Source organism: Notamacropus eugenii, chromosome 6 (assembly GCF_028372415.1).
Source record: "Notamacropus eugenii isolate mMacEug1 chromosome 6, mMacEug1.pri_v2, whole genome shotgun sequence".
Taxonomy (NCBI): Eukaryota; Metazoa; Chordata; class Mammalia; order Diprotodontia; family Macropodidae; genus Notamacropus; species Notamacropus eugenii.
This window is the reverse complement of record NC_092877.1, coordinates 39,304,438-39,320,984: the sequence shown is the minus strand read 5'-3', so window position 1 is coordinate 39,320,984 and position 16,547 is coordinate 39,304,438. Positions and strand designations below refer to the sequence as shown.

The window sequence follows — 16,547 nt, the reverse complement described above, 5'->3', positions numbered from 1 at the left end:
CGCTTGGATTAATGACATCATACCCTTTGAAAGCCCCAGATCTGGGTCTGGAATTTTCAATGCCTTTCCATCTCGGAGTACCTGGATCCTGACTAAGGAGACCAAATTTGTTGTATTTTTGTTTTTGTTTTCTTTTTCTTTGGCCCAATCAGAAGTTCTTTTCCAATCTCAGTACCACCTGGTTCTTTAAATTCTTTGCTGAGAATAAAAGGAGAAGATTAATTCCTGAGTTCTTGAGAAATAAATTCTCTGCTTGAGCTACGTGTGCTATTGCATCCTGTAATGCACACTGCATCTCAATGGGCAACCTAGGAACATAGAGGATGATAAAGGCTGCCTTTAACATGATCTCAAAATCAAAGCAGGGGCTACTCCGCACTTCCTGGAACAATTTTCAAGTCCCTTTGCCTTCGAGGATTATCCAGGAAAGGCAGGTGAATTGACCCTTTCTGCCACGGGCAAGGGTACAAATGTTTGTTTGTACCCTGAGCTGGGCTGGGCTGGCTAGCCAGCCGATGACAAATGGGGTGATGTGTGGAGAGTACATCCCTCATTTACATCACATGCATAATGTACTCACACTAGCTACGATATGAGATCTGTGGGCCTGGCAGTGTTGCCTAACACACATGGTAATCAGCACATTTTCTTGAGGCTGAAATAATCAGAGGAGCATGGCAGCGATGTGGGAACAAGGGGAAATAACACGCCGTAATGATGTTTCAAGCATTGTTCTGTTGTCATCCCTCTTGATGTGTTTGCTTTCCCTCGGAGCGGGACAAAGGAACCTTGAATCTAACAGAGTCAAACATGGCAAATGGAAAGACAGGCATGCTTCAGGCATGGAGTGCCAGCCCAGGAAAACAGAACAAGCTCCTGGCTAGAGGGTCAGAGATTTACAACTGTAAGGGAGCTTAAGGGTCAAGCAGTTCAGCAGGTGATTAGAGAGGCTTCCCCAGTCTAGTGTAGACACAGCAGCAGAGACCAAGGGCGCTCCTTTCAGTTTGGGGTGTGGGTGTACTTGTGCTGATGTTTATTTCTACTCCAGGGCAAATGTGAGACCTGGACAAAGAACTCCTCTCGTCTTTCCATTTTCTGTCACTCTCATTTTTGCACCTGTGAAGCACAGGTCTAAGTCGACTCCAGTCACTAAGCTGCTAATTAAAAATGAAGTAGAATGGGGTTTTCTTTCAAATTATCACCTGATGCCTTAGTTGTCCTATTCTTTTAAAACATTGTCCTCTGCTTATGAAAATCCTTATCCGTTTCACAAATTCATTAAGGGGATCATAATTTCGTGGCATTTCTTGCCTACATCGCTCAAGATTTTAGCAAGTGTAGTCCTACATATATTTGACAAAGCAATTTGCCAGTCCCTGCTCTACAACCGTTTACAGTATTCTCAAATAACTCTTACACATGAGTTCAGTCAATAATTGGGAGCCCAGATGTTTGAACCAGATATAGCAGATACACTGGAGCTATATTTTAAACACAGCTACTTTTCCTTTGTCTGCTAATCAGCTTCATAACGTTGTACTTGGCCATTTTCAGCTGTGCTCTAATTAAACCTGGAAGCGCATCTGGCACAGACGCGCCATGCCCCACCTCCAGACACGAGAACGCACACCCATGCCCGCTTGCCTGGGCCCTTGCTGCACATGTGCATGAGTGGGTGTGCTCTGGCTTGCCTCTATTTCTTGCCTTCGTCCCTAAAGGAAAGGAACTTTTTGAAGTTGAGCCACATCCTCCTTTGTCCTTTTGAGAAAGGAGTTTAATCCTCGGTTAGCCGCCCTCCCCTCCCCCATGTTCACACTGTACGTTTTATTTGGAAAATTAATCACTTCCAATGACAAGGCAAGACGACTTCTGAGTTTAGTCTTCAAGAACCTAACTAAGACTCTTTGTGAAAGAAATAGAGTCTAAGACCCTGAAGGACTTCAGGGTACTGCATGTGGATGAGTAGTGGGAGAAAGATTCCTATTCAGCCCCCAAAGCACTTAATTCTTCCTTTGCAATTAGACATTTTCTCACAAAACATACATCGAATTTTGTCCTGTTGACTGTTTTCCTTTTCACTTTTGTCTGGCCACTTCTCCTGTGACATGGAGCTCTGTTAGTCCTTCTCCTCTGACTCACAGGGGTAATGTAAGTGACTGTAAGTCATTTTCTGGGAACCCAACCTGGTGAGACTGTTGTGAAGGCTCCTTTTGAGGTGCAGTGGATCCTGGTTCCGGTGAGAAGTTTTCTAATCTGTGTCTTATTTAGACTGGCGTGCAGTGTGACACCACTTAATTGCATGTTATTTCGTGGTAACAACAGAGTAACTACATGTTAACTCTGTTGGAAGTAATGGTAATTATACAGTCATTGATATCAGTTCTCCCACATCTTTGGAGAACCATACAATTAGCACATATCACCACAGTTGGGCTCTCTGTCTTTTGTCCTATGTGAGATTACTGATATTGGAATACGTCTTTTTTTTCTAGAATATTTAGATGATCTATAGGTATCCTTTCTTTGTCTTTAAAACAGCTTTCCAATTTTAGTAACAACTTGAAAATGTGATTTTTGAAATGTTAATATAGATTTCAATCAATTAATAAACATTTCTTAAGCACCTATTATGTGCCAGGTACCATACTAAGCTCTGGAGATACAAAAAGAGGCAAAAGACAGTCTCTGCTCTCAAGGAACTTAGAATATAATGAGACTGAGAAGCAAGGCCAATTTTTAATTTGAAAATTCATGTTTGATGTCCTTGGACTTTTGTAATGTTTCCTTTAGGTAGCAGTGAGGAGGAATAACTGGTCATCATGACTCTTGAATTCAGTAACTCTGTTCTGACCCCATCTTTGTCATTAGATGAGATTTTACTTACAGAAATGGAGATGTGTTCTGTCCCAATCCCATCACGAAATCCTTCTTTTTCCCTGTCTCTTCTCCCTTCTAATTTCTACAGCTCCCATCTCTTCCCCTCTCTGGGCTCCCTGCCACAGGACATTGGAAGGGGACCCTGAATATGTACTCATCAGACCTGGTCTACAGTCATGATTTTCCTACCTGTTAACTTCTGACCTTGGACAACCCACTTTACCCCTCCAAGTCTCAATATGGTCATCTGTAAAACACATACAAATGCCTACCTGGCCAATTATTTGACTAATCAACTAAATGGGAAAAATATGAAGAAACATTTCCTAAGAGTAAGATTGGTTCCAGAGGGGAATGGGCTGCCATTCAAGTTAGTGAGTCCCCCATCACCCTAGGTATCCATTGAGTCTGGTATCATAAAGGGGATTCCTGTCCAGGTAAGTGTTGAACTAGATGTTCTCTGAGTTTCATGTGCTAACCCTAAGATACTTGGAGATTTTTGAACTCCTGCATAGTGTTTTTCAAAGAAAAGATTCTTTCTTTCCTTCCATCCATCCATCCTTTCTTCCTTCTTCCTTCCTTTCTTTTTTCTTCTTTCTTTCCTTCTAACCTTCTCTTTTGTTTATCCTTCTTGCTCTCTCTCCTTCCCTTCCTCTTTCCTTCCTTCTTTTTTCTTCTTTCTTACCCTCTTGTCCTTCTTTCCTCATTCCATTTTCTTTCTCCACATCACTTTTCTTCCTTTCTCTTTTATCTTCTTTTTCTTGTGTATTTTATCCCCCTCTTTTCTCATTTGCAGATTTTTCTCTTGCTTTTTATGACATGGAAAACATATTTCTTCCCTTGCCTTCTTCCTCTTTTTCTGAGGTTCTCTTTCCCTTAAGCCTCAATCCAGAATCCACATGCCAGTTGAGTGCTTTTGCCTTTCCCTTAGCTCTTTGCTAAGAAATCCTGCCCTGTCCAGTGCATACGGATCCCTTGACCATGAGGAACACCCACTACTACATTTTCTCTTCTCTTTCTAGCTCTGTCTCCTTGAGCGGGGCAGGTAGACTCAAGCAGTACCGTTTTGACTTACTTTCTGAGATAATTTTGCCATTCACTTTCTGAAATCAGTATTCTTTCACTAAGAAACTGTAAGTTATGTGAGTTCTTCAGAAAGCACACTATTCCTATGAACAGATCTCCCATTTGGTACTGTAATGCTCTTTGCTCTTTCTTTAAAATCTCAGTATCCCACCTTTAGGAAAAGCCAGTGTCTGTGCAGTGAGGGGGCCATGGAAGACGATTTCCAAGGCTCCTCCCTGACTTGACATCATCTGCTCTCTGTTGTGAGACCCCCTTCAAGTTTGGACATTCTCTATTTGACTTCCTCCAGAAGCTTCCCCAATGTCTTTGCGTCTACTAGTGATATAATTTCAGAGGTAGCAAACAAATACTTTTTGGTGAAGAAATGTGACCATAGTTTGGCAAGCCTGCATGACAGACAGATTATTTTCTAACATTTTTCTTGAGAAAATGAATAATTGCACAGAGGCTTTAAAAAAATGCCATGGCAAAGTGATTTTTGCCAGTGTTGCTACAGTGTGGGAGGGAGAGAATGAGCCAGTCACATTTGCTTCAAAACATCAGGCTGATGTCATGGAGAAAGAACCAGACTGGGAGTCGTCAGGGTCCTACGGTCTCTGGCCCAAGAATTCTCAGGAGAGCAGGGAAGGATGGTGGGGTCAAGAACACAGCTGTTGTTGACCTTGTAACACAGAGTTATCATGTGTTACCAAACCAAACTTTCTGGGTTCTCTTGGTTCTAAACCTCCGGCATCTCAATGCCTGACCCTGTATAAATGGCTTCTCCACAGTCACATACACACAGATAAAGCCACTCAGGAATATTAGACACCTCTAACCTCCACCCCATGTCCACCATCCCAGACACACTGAAGGAGATGTCATCCTAAGTTCTCTGTCTCTTCTCTCTCTTGTGGCACCCCAGCCCACTTTTGGCTTTTTTCAAATCTCCGTTAAAATCCCACCTTCTGCAAAAAAACCTTTCCACTCCATGTTGATCTGAGTGCCTTCCCTCTGAAATTATCTCTAATAATTTGTCCCTAATATCTAATTATTATCTAGATATATCTAATATCTAGATAAATAATATCTAAAATAATATCTCTAATAAATCCTAATCTCTCTCCCTCACTCTCTATCTATCTATCTATCTATCTATCTATCTATCTATCTATCTATCTATCTATTCTTGTTTATACATAGCTGTTTGTATGTTGTCTCCACAATTAGACAATGAGCTCCATCAGGGCAAGGGTCGTTTTTGCTTTTCTTTATATCCTTAAACTTAGTCCAGTGCCTGGCATATAGTAGGTGCTTTGAAAATTCTAATTTACATGACAATCAGCCCCACAGGTAACAAATTTTCAGGCTTTCTTTGTTTTGTTTTTTAAACATAAATACGGGATTATTGGAAATAAAATCATGTAAAAATTAAAATGTAAATTATGCATATCATGCTTATTTATACTATATACTATGCATATAAAACATATGGTTTGAAGTATATATTTTTTAAAAGTCCTGATTCTTATCTGAAACTTAGTTGTCAGATTTTGGCAAAACAACTGCCCAAGGTGATCCTCTTAGACAAATATTTTGCTCTGTGTTTCATTCCAGTCCCCTTGTTTTTATACTTAGAGCAAAGGTGAAAAAGTGTTATTAACTATTTCTATAAATCCACTTAATCAGGTTTTACAATTTTTAATGATGTGTTGATTTTTGGCGAGATTCTGTATCATTTTACCAGAGGATTTTCTATAAATTTGTGACTAAGTCAAGCAGTGAATAAGAATGTGTTCAGAGACAGCTTTGCATCATGCCTTCGTGCTCCATTAAGAGTTGGAAACCGCATGAAAGTAGTAGTCTGCCGACCACACAACTGGTTATGCTTAAGTCTGAACGCTTCATAACTCTAACTACTGGGGAGTTGCAAACTTATAAATAACCTTGCAATTGCTTAAAAACCATATTAAAACCATATGAACAGAGACAGAAAGCATTTAGTTCAAGGAGTTCAGTAAGTACCACATTCCTGATGAGTGCGATTTGATTCAGTACTTTTTGAGCCTTGTTGTGGCCATTGGTGACACACAGATGTGTTCAGGACTAATGATGCTTTGTGATTTGACTTCTCTTGGGTAGTATAGGTACTAAGTGTGTTGTAGAGAGTGGGCAAGGTGACATCCTTGGTAGGGTGGATAGAGAATACCATGAATGCTGTGGGAAACTGTATTTTGGAGTTTTAAGAATACCTTTTCTAAGTTGAAAATCAGTTCAATTTCAATATTTAACTAATATGTCAACAAAGTGGTGCAGTGGTTGGAGTGCCAGTCCTACAGTCAGGATAACCTGAGTTCAAATCTGGCCTCTGTGACCCTGGACAAATCATGTAACCCTGTTTGCCTCACTTTCCTCATGTGTAAAATGAGCTGGAGAAGGAAATGGCAAACTACTCTAGCATCTTTGCCAAGAAAACCTCAAATAGTGTCACAAAGAGAAACAACAAATGGATGAAAAAGAATTCAATTAATGCTCCTACTATGTGCTAGGCACTGTGGTAGGTACTGTATATATGAAAGATAAAAGTGAAACTGCTATTGTTTTCAATAAGCTTGCATTCTTAGGGAGATACAACGTTTGCATGTACATAAATACAAAATATATGCAGAGCAACTTTGGCAGAGAGGAGGTCCTAAAACCCCAGGGAATCAGAAAAGAGAAGAGAGCACTGAGACTGAGACTTGAAGTGAACTAAAGGTTCCAAGAAGTGGAGGTGAGGAAAGGTAGCCTTTCTACTTGGGGGACAACCTGTACAAAGACATGGAGGTGGGAGATGAAGCGTTGCTTATGGGCAACCCATGCAGCAACCATGGTGAGGAGGAAGCTATGGAGACATGAGTGGTGCTAGAGTCAGAACTTCTGGATTTAAATCCTGCCTCAGTTACTTAATAGCAATTAGTTATGTATTCATGGACAAATTGATTAGTCTCTGAGAACCTCAGTTTCTTCATCTCTAAAATGGGGCCATTTTAGGTGTCACGCATATCTACACTGCCTACCTTATGTATGGATCTGTTGTGAAGAAAGTGCTTTGCCACACTTATAACATTATATGACTGTGAGAAGTTATTGGTCATTCCAGTATTATAAAAAGGATCTGGCCTCCTCTGTTTTGTGCCAGGCTCTGCTAGAATACCATGGGGAGGTTCATTTGGTTTGTTTGTTTATCAGGCCTCAGGTATGACTCTCCAGAATGATATTCAAGAAATGTTACTTGCCTTCATCTCAGTGAGTATCCCTCAAGTCTCAGTTCAGCCTGGGCAAAGGGACAGGCTTTTATCCAATGTGCACAGGGGGGTCAACACAGAGCAGCAGTTGCATGCTGGGAGGGCAGTTGTCTGACCATGCTCACGACTTTTCTTCGTTCTCAGGAGGGAAGCGTCATGTGATTTTGGAAGACATAAAAGAACATTGGATCTGGCTCTTATTCCTGGTTCTTGTTTCCTTGTCTATGAAGTAATTTAGGTCTGGACTACATATTCATCAAAACTTCTTCTAGTTCATGTGGTTCTGGATTTAGTGACACTGGGTTATTCACCCCTTAGAGTGAATTAGTCTATGTCTTTATGGCCCAAGGTGATTTCTTTACAATAGCCTTGTTAGGTGAGTAGCAGAAGCATCATTATGCTCATTTCCTAGATCATGGAAAGAAGCAAAATTGTGTAGTAGGAAGAGAACTAGCTTAGGACCGGGGAGAGATTGGTTTGTCTTGACTCTGGCTTATAGTAGGTGGCAGACCTTGGGCACGTCTGAAGCTCTCATTGTTCTGCGTGACTCTCTTAAGACTATGTGTTGGAGAGGTGCATTAGTGGAAGGAATTTCCTCATCCAGAGAGCTGCTTATACCAATGAAATCACAGGGATAGTCCCTGTCCCTATACCTCCAACACTATCCTAGCTCTAACTCCATGCTAGGATCCAGAGAATCACAGATTCAAAGCTAGGAAGGAACTCCATCTAGACCAGGGGTCCTTAGCCTTTTCTTGTAGATGTGGACCTTTCAGGCAGTCATTTAGCCTGTGGACCCCTTCTCAGAAGTACATCAAAATGCAGAAGATAAAACACTAAGTACATTGAAATAGAGCCATCAAAATATATTTTTAAAAATCCACAACAACATCATATTCATGGAGTCCAGGTAAAGGACTAATTCAACTCTCTCCTTTTGACAGAGTAGGACACTGATACCCAGAGGGGCAAAATGAATTGCCTTAGATCCCGCAAGTAGTGTGACATTTGAACCTTGGTCCTCCGACTCCATAACTTGTGCTCACTGGGCCACACTGATGAGGATGGAAACCAAGGTGCAGAGAAGCCCAGTGATTTGTGTTAATCTGTGTCTGTGTCTGTGTCTATATCTTTGTCTATGACTATGTCTGTGACTGTGTCTATGTTTGTATCTATGTCTTCGTCTGTGACTGTTTGTCTATGACTGTATCTCTGTCTTTGTCATATCCATTTGTCCAGATCTGTGACATCATCAGGGCAGGGAATCCTCTGGCACAGAACTTCTCACCAATTACACAAATCTCAGAGCTGTCTAGAAGACACCTGAGATGCCATCTAGTACAACCTCTTCAGTCTATATGAAGAGACTGAGTCTTGGAGTGGTTGCATGATCCTGTAAGAGCTTAGAGAATCAGTGTCAGAGTTGGGATTTGAACTTGAGTCTTTCTGTTTCTATGTCAAAGACCCTAGCTAATTCTCCATGCTAAACCTCCATTGTAGACATTGCTTGGGCACCAAGAGATTGAATGACTTGCCTGGGGTCTTGCTATATGTGTCTGTAGCAAGATTGACATGTATCATGCCACCTTTGAGAATGCTCCTCTATCTGCTCTGCCATGTTGACCTATCAGATACTCACACATACAATGACACAAGCATGGGGTCTTTTATCAGAAGATGTATTTGCTTTGTACCTACTGTGGAGTTATCCCCAAGGGATATACCATGGGAGCTGCTGAAGACATTGTTGTTGCCCTCAGGGAGATTGTCATTTAGTTGGAGAAATACAATTATAATCATATTGAACACCATGAGACAATATAAATGTAATGGCTCAATGGTATAACACAGATCATAAATTGCTATGAAAAGTCAGAGAAAGGAAAAGTCAGTGTGGACTAGAGCAGTCTGGAAGCTTCATGGAGAGAGTCAGCTATGGTCTTGGCTTGAAGGAGATGTGTGGTGGGAAGAGATAATTCCAAAATGAGGATGATGGCGTAGGAGGAGAAATAAAAAGTGCAGCTAGACAGAACATTTAACAGAGGTATCAGATGACCAGCATTCTAGACTTGGATCTTTGCCTTCCACTTGTGGGATCTTGGGCAATTCACATCCCATCTTTGGACCTCATTATCTTCCTCTGTGGTGTCCTATCATTCTCTTGTGCCATGCCTTTGAGGGATCTTTGTGGCCTTTTTTCCTCCCATCTCCTCTATCCAGTTAATTACCAAGTTCTATCAATCCTTCTTTTGAAAGTTCTCTTAGAATCTTCTTCTCCATTCCCACTGACACCATGGGTTGCTATGTGACTTTGGGCAAGTTCTTTCATCTCCCTAAACCACAGTTTCCCTATCTGTAAAATGGGAGAGTTGGATGACATCTGAAGAATCCACCAGCTGTCATGTTATATGACTATGCAAACTTCCCTTCTGATTTGCAGATTTCTTAAATCTTATGGTTAAATTTTGGAACTTAACACCAAATTCCCACTAATTTAAATAAAAAACCTGTACAAATCTCACAAAGCACATTACACATTTTAAGTCTGAGAGTACCAGAGACCAGTAGTTTTTGTTTACTGTCTCCTCTGTATAAACAGAATATAGATGGCAATTAACTAATAATCCACATATGGATTTATTTAAGACAGTTAGTCTAGAGTAACCTAATTATAATATAATTTAAATGTGAAGACAACATGATGTAATTATTTGTATCCATTATAACTAGAATATTGTATGTAGCGCATGTAAACATACATTCATGTATGCATATTTTTGTGTGTATATAAACTGCCCCTTTTGCCCCTTGGGCATTTGCTCTGTGTCTTCTGTGAATGACCTGTATTAAGTCAATATTTAGAAACTTTTGGAAGGAAAAAAAAAGATTGCTAACTGCCTCTGAAATAAGACTCTTGAAACTGAGGACAGTTACATCGTTGTCCAACTACAGCTACCTGGGCTTCAATTAAATGGATTTGTTTGTAAGAACCATTAAGAAATTTTCCTGAAGGACATTTAGGGTGTCTGACATTTTCCTTCTCGGTCACCAGCGTCAGTCTCAGATGTGGAGAAGGGGAATATGTAGAAATCATTTGAACCCTGGGTACAGCCCGATCGTACTGGGTAATCCAGAAGGGAGGGTGCTTAGTGTACGATTCTGTTCCATTTATTGTTCTTTGGAAGATGGCTGCAATCAGTCATCTTCTTGCATATGGTTTGAAAAAAGCCTGTCTCGCTGGAAAGTAAACTGTTATTTAAGCACAGCATCCACTCTACTCCTGGAACAGTTTTGCCAAACTTATCCAAGTATTCTCCCATGCTTAAAGATCGTATAAATATCATTTATAGCCCGCCGTTTGCTTCAGCCTATATGGAATGTCTTCCTGCTCCCTTGATCTAAGTGTCCCAGTTTACATTATAGTCTTTATTGCCTTGGTTTGATGGAGTGATCAGTAAAAATTTAATGACTCTATAAAATAATAAAAATGTCATTAATTTACCACGGATCTCAGATGCAGGGGCTGTAAAGTTACATTAATAAACAGAATATTTTTTTACAACAAAAAGCATTGTTACGTGGGAACATATAAATAACACACATAAATTTAAGAGCAATTTTACTGTTAGCACACACATTATTATGGAATAGCCAATAAGTGTATAAAACATAGTATATAAAATTTTATTAAAATATATTGTGTGCATCAAAAATTCAGCTTTTATCTAAGTGCAAAGAAAAGCCATTATTGTGTGCTTACTGGTTCACGGCTCTTCTTTCCCCAAGATCACAATTTTACATTTGTTGCCAGTCACAGGAAGTTGCCTGTGTTTGTAAAAGAAAACCACCCAGATTCTTCCCGATTGTCCCAAAGCCAGGCTTCCCCTCTGCCTGGATGCAGAGGCCAAATTGATCAGAAGCTGTCCCTGATGTGATAGTGAGAGGAAAAGTTACTAATTTCATGCAAAGTTAAAAATAATGCCCAAGGGGTTGGATGGTTTGTTCAGTGACTCTGGAAATCAGGGATAATAATGTAGCAGTCTATCTGTCATCACTGAGCCGGCCCAACATTGGCTGGAATAATCCGTGAAGATGATGGATGCAACTGGCTTGCGGCCTGTAACGTTTAACATTCATCAGCTCTCACTAAAGGGGGCTTTATCATTTAAATATCTTTATTTAATATGCAACATCTACCTCATACATCACAATTTCAAAGCACTTAGAGAGCCAACAGGCCTACCAACACAGCAGAGCTGACTTTAATTTTTTTCCATAACTTTTATGTTGCCTGCATGTTTGTGACTGACAATGCATAAATAAGTGTCTAATCACAGCCCAGCACGTAAAAAGGAACATTCCGCTGCCTGGCAGAAGCCTGGGTGTTTGTCCTGGGGGTGGTGGTGGTGGGGAGCATGGGGGGAGCAGAATGAAATTATCAATGAAGCATCATCGCCATTTTCAAACTGTCTACAATGTCATAGCCCGATGAGAGTTTCCAGGGTGGGAAGAAAATGGAGGTTAGAAAACATTTTGTCACACACAGTCTACATGTGCTCCTATCGGCAGACTTCTCCTCAATGGACTGATCCCAAAGTAGACATGTTCTGGAATGGAAATCTTTCTACATCTGTGGCCATATCCACTGTTTATGAGTCTTGTTGTCCAACTCCACCAGAGCAAGTTTGGCTTAGCTCAGCTGCCCAGAGTTAGATACATATTCTCTTCCAGTGACCGGGCACTCTACTGTTTACAGTGGTGTGACTGGCAAAGAAATATTCTCCACTGTTACTTGAAGCAAGACCGAATGGATGTCTTTCTTCTGGGGAGCTCAGGGAAGCTTCTCTGTCAGGACAGAGCCTGACAGCCTCTTTACGTAGGCTCGGAGGCAAGAAGGATAGTAGAATGCTGAAAAATATGAAACACTGTACGCTGGTCAAAATCATCTCATCTGCGATTTATTTTTTTCCCATATTAAATGAAAGTTTTGTGGGTTATTTTTTTTCTTTGGTCAAAATATTGATATTTTACGAGGAAGGTTCACTGAAGAAGAATTTGTTTGGAAGAAAATGAGAGAAATGAATGATTTCAAGGTTATTTAGAATGTATGTGGAAATATGCATGTGCATACGTGTGCTCATGTTGGTGAATGGTGACTCCAAAATTTGTTGTTGTTATGATTAAAAACAGACTCATAGGACGGAATTATGAGAGCACTCCTTTTTTTTAGAAAAAGGAAAGATATTATCATCATGTAAGCTTTGTTGTCTTAGGATTTTATACACCATGGCATGTAATTTTCCCTCTTCTCCTTCCTTGTCAAAATATTGATATTCTTTCAGGAACTTATTTTATTTTATTTTTTTTTAATGGAGACTATTTCCTGGTAAAATCAAAGAGAATGACTGACTTGGAAAGATCCTTGAAATACACATATTGATAGGTAGCACAGTCTGTTGATTTTCACAGAAGAAAGTTGTTCTCCCCCCTTGCAAAAACACGGCAAAGGTTGTTCTGCCAAGAAGATTGCAGGTGTCACGGCAGAGCCCCTTTTGCATTGAAGGTGGGAGAAAGCATTCAAATGCAAATGTTTGCAAGGAGAAACAATGTGACAAAAAGGTTGAATATTTTCCTTTCCTGGTGCTTATGGTTGCCTTATTATTTTTTTTCCTTTTCTCTTTTGCAAATCTAAACCTTGGCACCTGAGCATTGAGAGGTTAGAAATGACTGTCCCCATGACTTATATATATATATATAAAACACTTGGCTGTTTACACTTACTGTATGTCACTTTATTTTGTAGTGGGCTGGTAGGCCTTGCACATGAATCACACCCATGCACAAATGCATTTTTAGGAAAGAAGACGACACCAGATTATACCTGGGATTGTACTCTGGGTCTCATTCACCTTTGTTCCAGATGTCCGATCTAGAAAAGATGTCCCCTGTCTGCCTTAGTCTTCCTCCTTAGCCTCTACCCTAGTTGGAAAAATGAAGGGTCACCATTTTTTCCTGTGGCTACTGTTCCCCAATCAAAACAATCCTCAGACAACTTTACCACCTAGAAATTCTCCAGCGAATGAAGGCTTATAGAGCCAGGTTTGTGCTGTGTCTTCCTTCAGTGCCAATTTAAACATATTCTTGCTGAGGGGAACGGGGAAAGCTTCCTGCACAATTTGACTGATGGGAATTAATTATAGAAATATAATGATATTCAAAAAATAATCATATTAGAAAGCACAAACGTATTGAGACTGTACAAATGAGGCACAGCAGCTATCAAGTAATTGTATGTTTGCTCTTTAAGGATATTTCCAAGTTTCTAAACATCTCGATGAAGAGAAAACTCAGAGTGTTTCCATCGAATGCTTAGCATGGCTCAGTACGGAACTAGGTCACTGAACAATAGACTGAACAGCGATCGGCACTCCGGGGCTGCATAATACATTAGGAAGAGCAGCGTGCAGAGGCTGGGCCGGTGTGGAGACTGGAGCTGGTATTTCATGTCTCTCAATTCAAGCTGACATGACATTTAATATTGTCTCATAGTAATGCACCACAAGGATTCGTTCATTCACAAGTACAACCTAATGCCAAGTTTTAGTCTGAAGAAGCAACAAGGCTTGGGGTGTGGGGGTGTTGGGAGAAACAGAACTTCTTCTGCTCCTGCAAACAAGAATGCTAAATTAGTAATAGCGACTGAACACTTTGCCACTGATACATTGGGAGGGCGTCTGCCTCTGGTCCCCTCATGCTTGGCCCCTTGGAGCATCCTAGGCCCCCACTCTTTTGAAGAACTGGGTTAGCAAGTAAACTGCTTTTCTTTCCTTTTTCCTCCCGCACTGGTGGGTCCCATGCAGGTCTGAACTCTCTGGGGCCTCCTGCTTTGCTGGGAGCAGTGGTCTCTTAGTCACTTCCCGTAGAGGCTCAGTTCAAACTCCTAGGCAAAATAATAGTACTGACGATGCTGTCGTCTGCTGTTCCTCCTTTGAAATATTTGTCTTTGAAAGCCTCTTGCATAAAATTCAGACTTGTATTTCCTCAGGAGTACAAACGCAAACTGTGATCTCTAAATGGCAAAAACGCCTCTCCCATTAAACTTCGCAGTGTATTTTAATAGGAATTGCTCTTTCAAGTTCTGTGTTTGAGGCTGAAAGAGGCTGATTGGATTCCTTTCGTTGAAGGGGGGAAAGCCAACAGAGGGAGAAGCAGTATAGGCCAGAGCCCACAGGGTTCCTGGCTTTGGTTTCTGGCCATTACCTGAGCTGTCCTTAATATGGCCCATGTGTCAAACCAGCCGGAATTGGCTGTGCCAGATTCCAAGCTTTCCATAGCAGGAGTTAGTCATAGCCAGTTTTCAAAATCTGTGCTTTTCACCTATTGAACAAGAACAAGAACAGAAGTGGGAGAAAATATGGCTGTTCCTAAGACTACCATGAGCTTAATGGGTTTTCTTTTTTCTTCTAGGAGAGAACACACTTTGAGAATCTGGGCCCCCAGTTAACAGGGAAGTCAAATGAAGATGGAAAACTGGGCCCAGGAGTCATTGATCTGACCCGGCCCGAAGATGCAGAGGGTGAGTTGCTGCAATGGTGCCTCTCATCTCTGCTTGCTGCTCCTGAAACGTTCAGTCATGTGTGACTGATAGGCTAGGACTGACTTTCTTGGGAGCCCTCAGCTCTCAACTGAGAGTATTCAAACCTGTCCCTCTTGACTACCTTGTGGGGTGAATGGCAGGTGGAAAAAAGTTGGGGCGCAGTGATGAACACAGCTTGGGCTTTCTTACAGAATTCTATCTCCAAGGGTACTTTGCTGGTGCATTTTATGTCCTTTGGAGGTGTTTTAATGAAGCACCCCCACCTCCATCTGAGGGCAGAGAATTCTGTTTGTTCTCCCAAGAAAAATGTGCCAAAGTGATTCTGACTTTGAGTAAAGGAAAGCTGGACCAAGCGAAGCTGGTCTCAGCAATCAGGCTAGGGGGGTGCAGCAGCATGCCCATCTCTGCTCAGTCCAGAGTGCTGGTTTGCTCAGCTTGACACTGAAATCTTCTGAGATAACAAGTGATGGAAAAGAAGGCCTCCCTGCCTGCCTGCCTGCCTTGCAGACCAGGCCTTCACCTCAGACTTTGTCATGAGATTCAGGTACTTTTGGGTTTGCTTGAACCCACATCAGCAAATCAGTGGGACCTGCTCCTGGGGGACAACTTACGATTTGGTTCTGCACTTAAGGAGCAACACTGCCTGGTTATTGACTGTGTCATCATCACAGAGACCTGGCTGGTTTTCCCGTTAGTCTCTCCTTTGGCCAAAACCCTCCCACCAGTCAGAGAAGATTAATTTATTCTTTTCACTGTAACACAATACTCGCTCCTGTCTCTGGCCCCAAGCAGAATTCCTCCTTTAGCCTAAGGGGAGAGAACCTGGCCCTCCCTCATGCCCTTTAAACCGCAGCAGTGCTTCAGTGGCCTGAAACATTTCTCAGCAGCATCCGAATCAGACAAAACTGCTGGACGGTGCCCAGGTGCCAACCCAGCAGCCAGGGGCAGAAGCACTGAGAGACAGTGCTGCTTAGGATCAGGAGATATTTCAGGAAATTTCCAGAAAGTAGCCCTCTTCTGAGATGGCAGAACAGGGTAGTATTCGATTACAGTGTTGGGCACATCGTTGCTGCTTGGGAAATGTTTGGTTGATTTCAATTCAACATTTTTTAAGCAACTGCCGTGGTCAGGGGTGTGTGTCAGACCTTGGAGAAACAAAGATAGACATGGCACAAGTCCTGTTCTCAAGGAGCTTACATTCTAATTTGGGAAGGACACCTGCATCAACAACTGTGATGCAAGGGAGGAGAGCTCAGCAAGGAAGGGATCACTTTCACCAGTTGTTTTTTGGGGGATGGGGGTAGGGCAGGAAAGGAGGTGGCATCTCAGCAGGGCCTTGAAAAAAGGGTACCCTTGCAGTAAGAGGAGACTGGAACAGCCAAAGAAACCATTCCAAGGATGCAGAGCTTAGTGTGAACAAAGGTATGGAGGGCAGCCACAACTAGAGCAGGGCTTTGGGGACTTTATCCCAGGGTGCCAAATTCAGAGACTACTGATGGCATTTGTGGTCTTTGAGCTGTGTAGAAACAATAGCATGCAGCACCTAGCTAGCAAGAAGAATGTGTCAAAATAGGAAGCTATCAGTGAATATACTTCCATTCTCTCCCACAAAAACAAAACAAAACAGAACAGAAGCCTGGCTGTCACTCCCCTGGTGAACTCTTCTTCAAACCACTCTGCTGTCCACCTTAAAAAAGTTAATTAGTGGGCATCTTACTTAC

The 16,547-nt window shown here is 41.6% G+C and overlaps 1 protein-coding gene across 28 annotated transcripts in view; it reads left to right on the top strand.

Annotated features, from left to right (window-relative positions):
• Positions 1-16,547, top strand: part of SOX6 (SRY-box transcription factor 6) — a 666,349-nt gene that overhangs the window by 600,631 nt on the left and 49,171 nt on the right. For all 28 annotated transcript variants that reach the window (XM_072619576.1, XM_072619573.1, XM_072619595.1 and 25 more), the window contains one exon: positions 14,697-14,805. In XM_072619576.1, the coding sequence (XP_072475677.1) occupies positions 14,697-14,805 (109 nt within the window). The remainder of the gene's footprint in view (positions 1-14,696; positions 14,806-16,547) is intronic.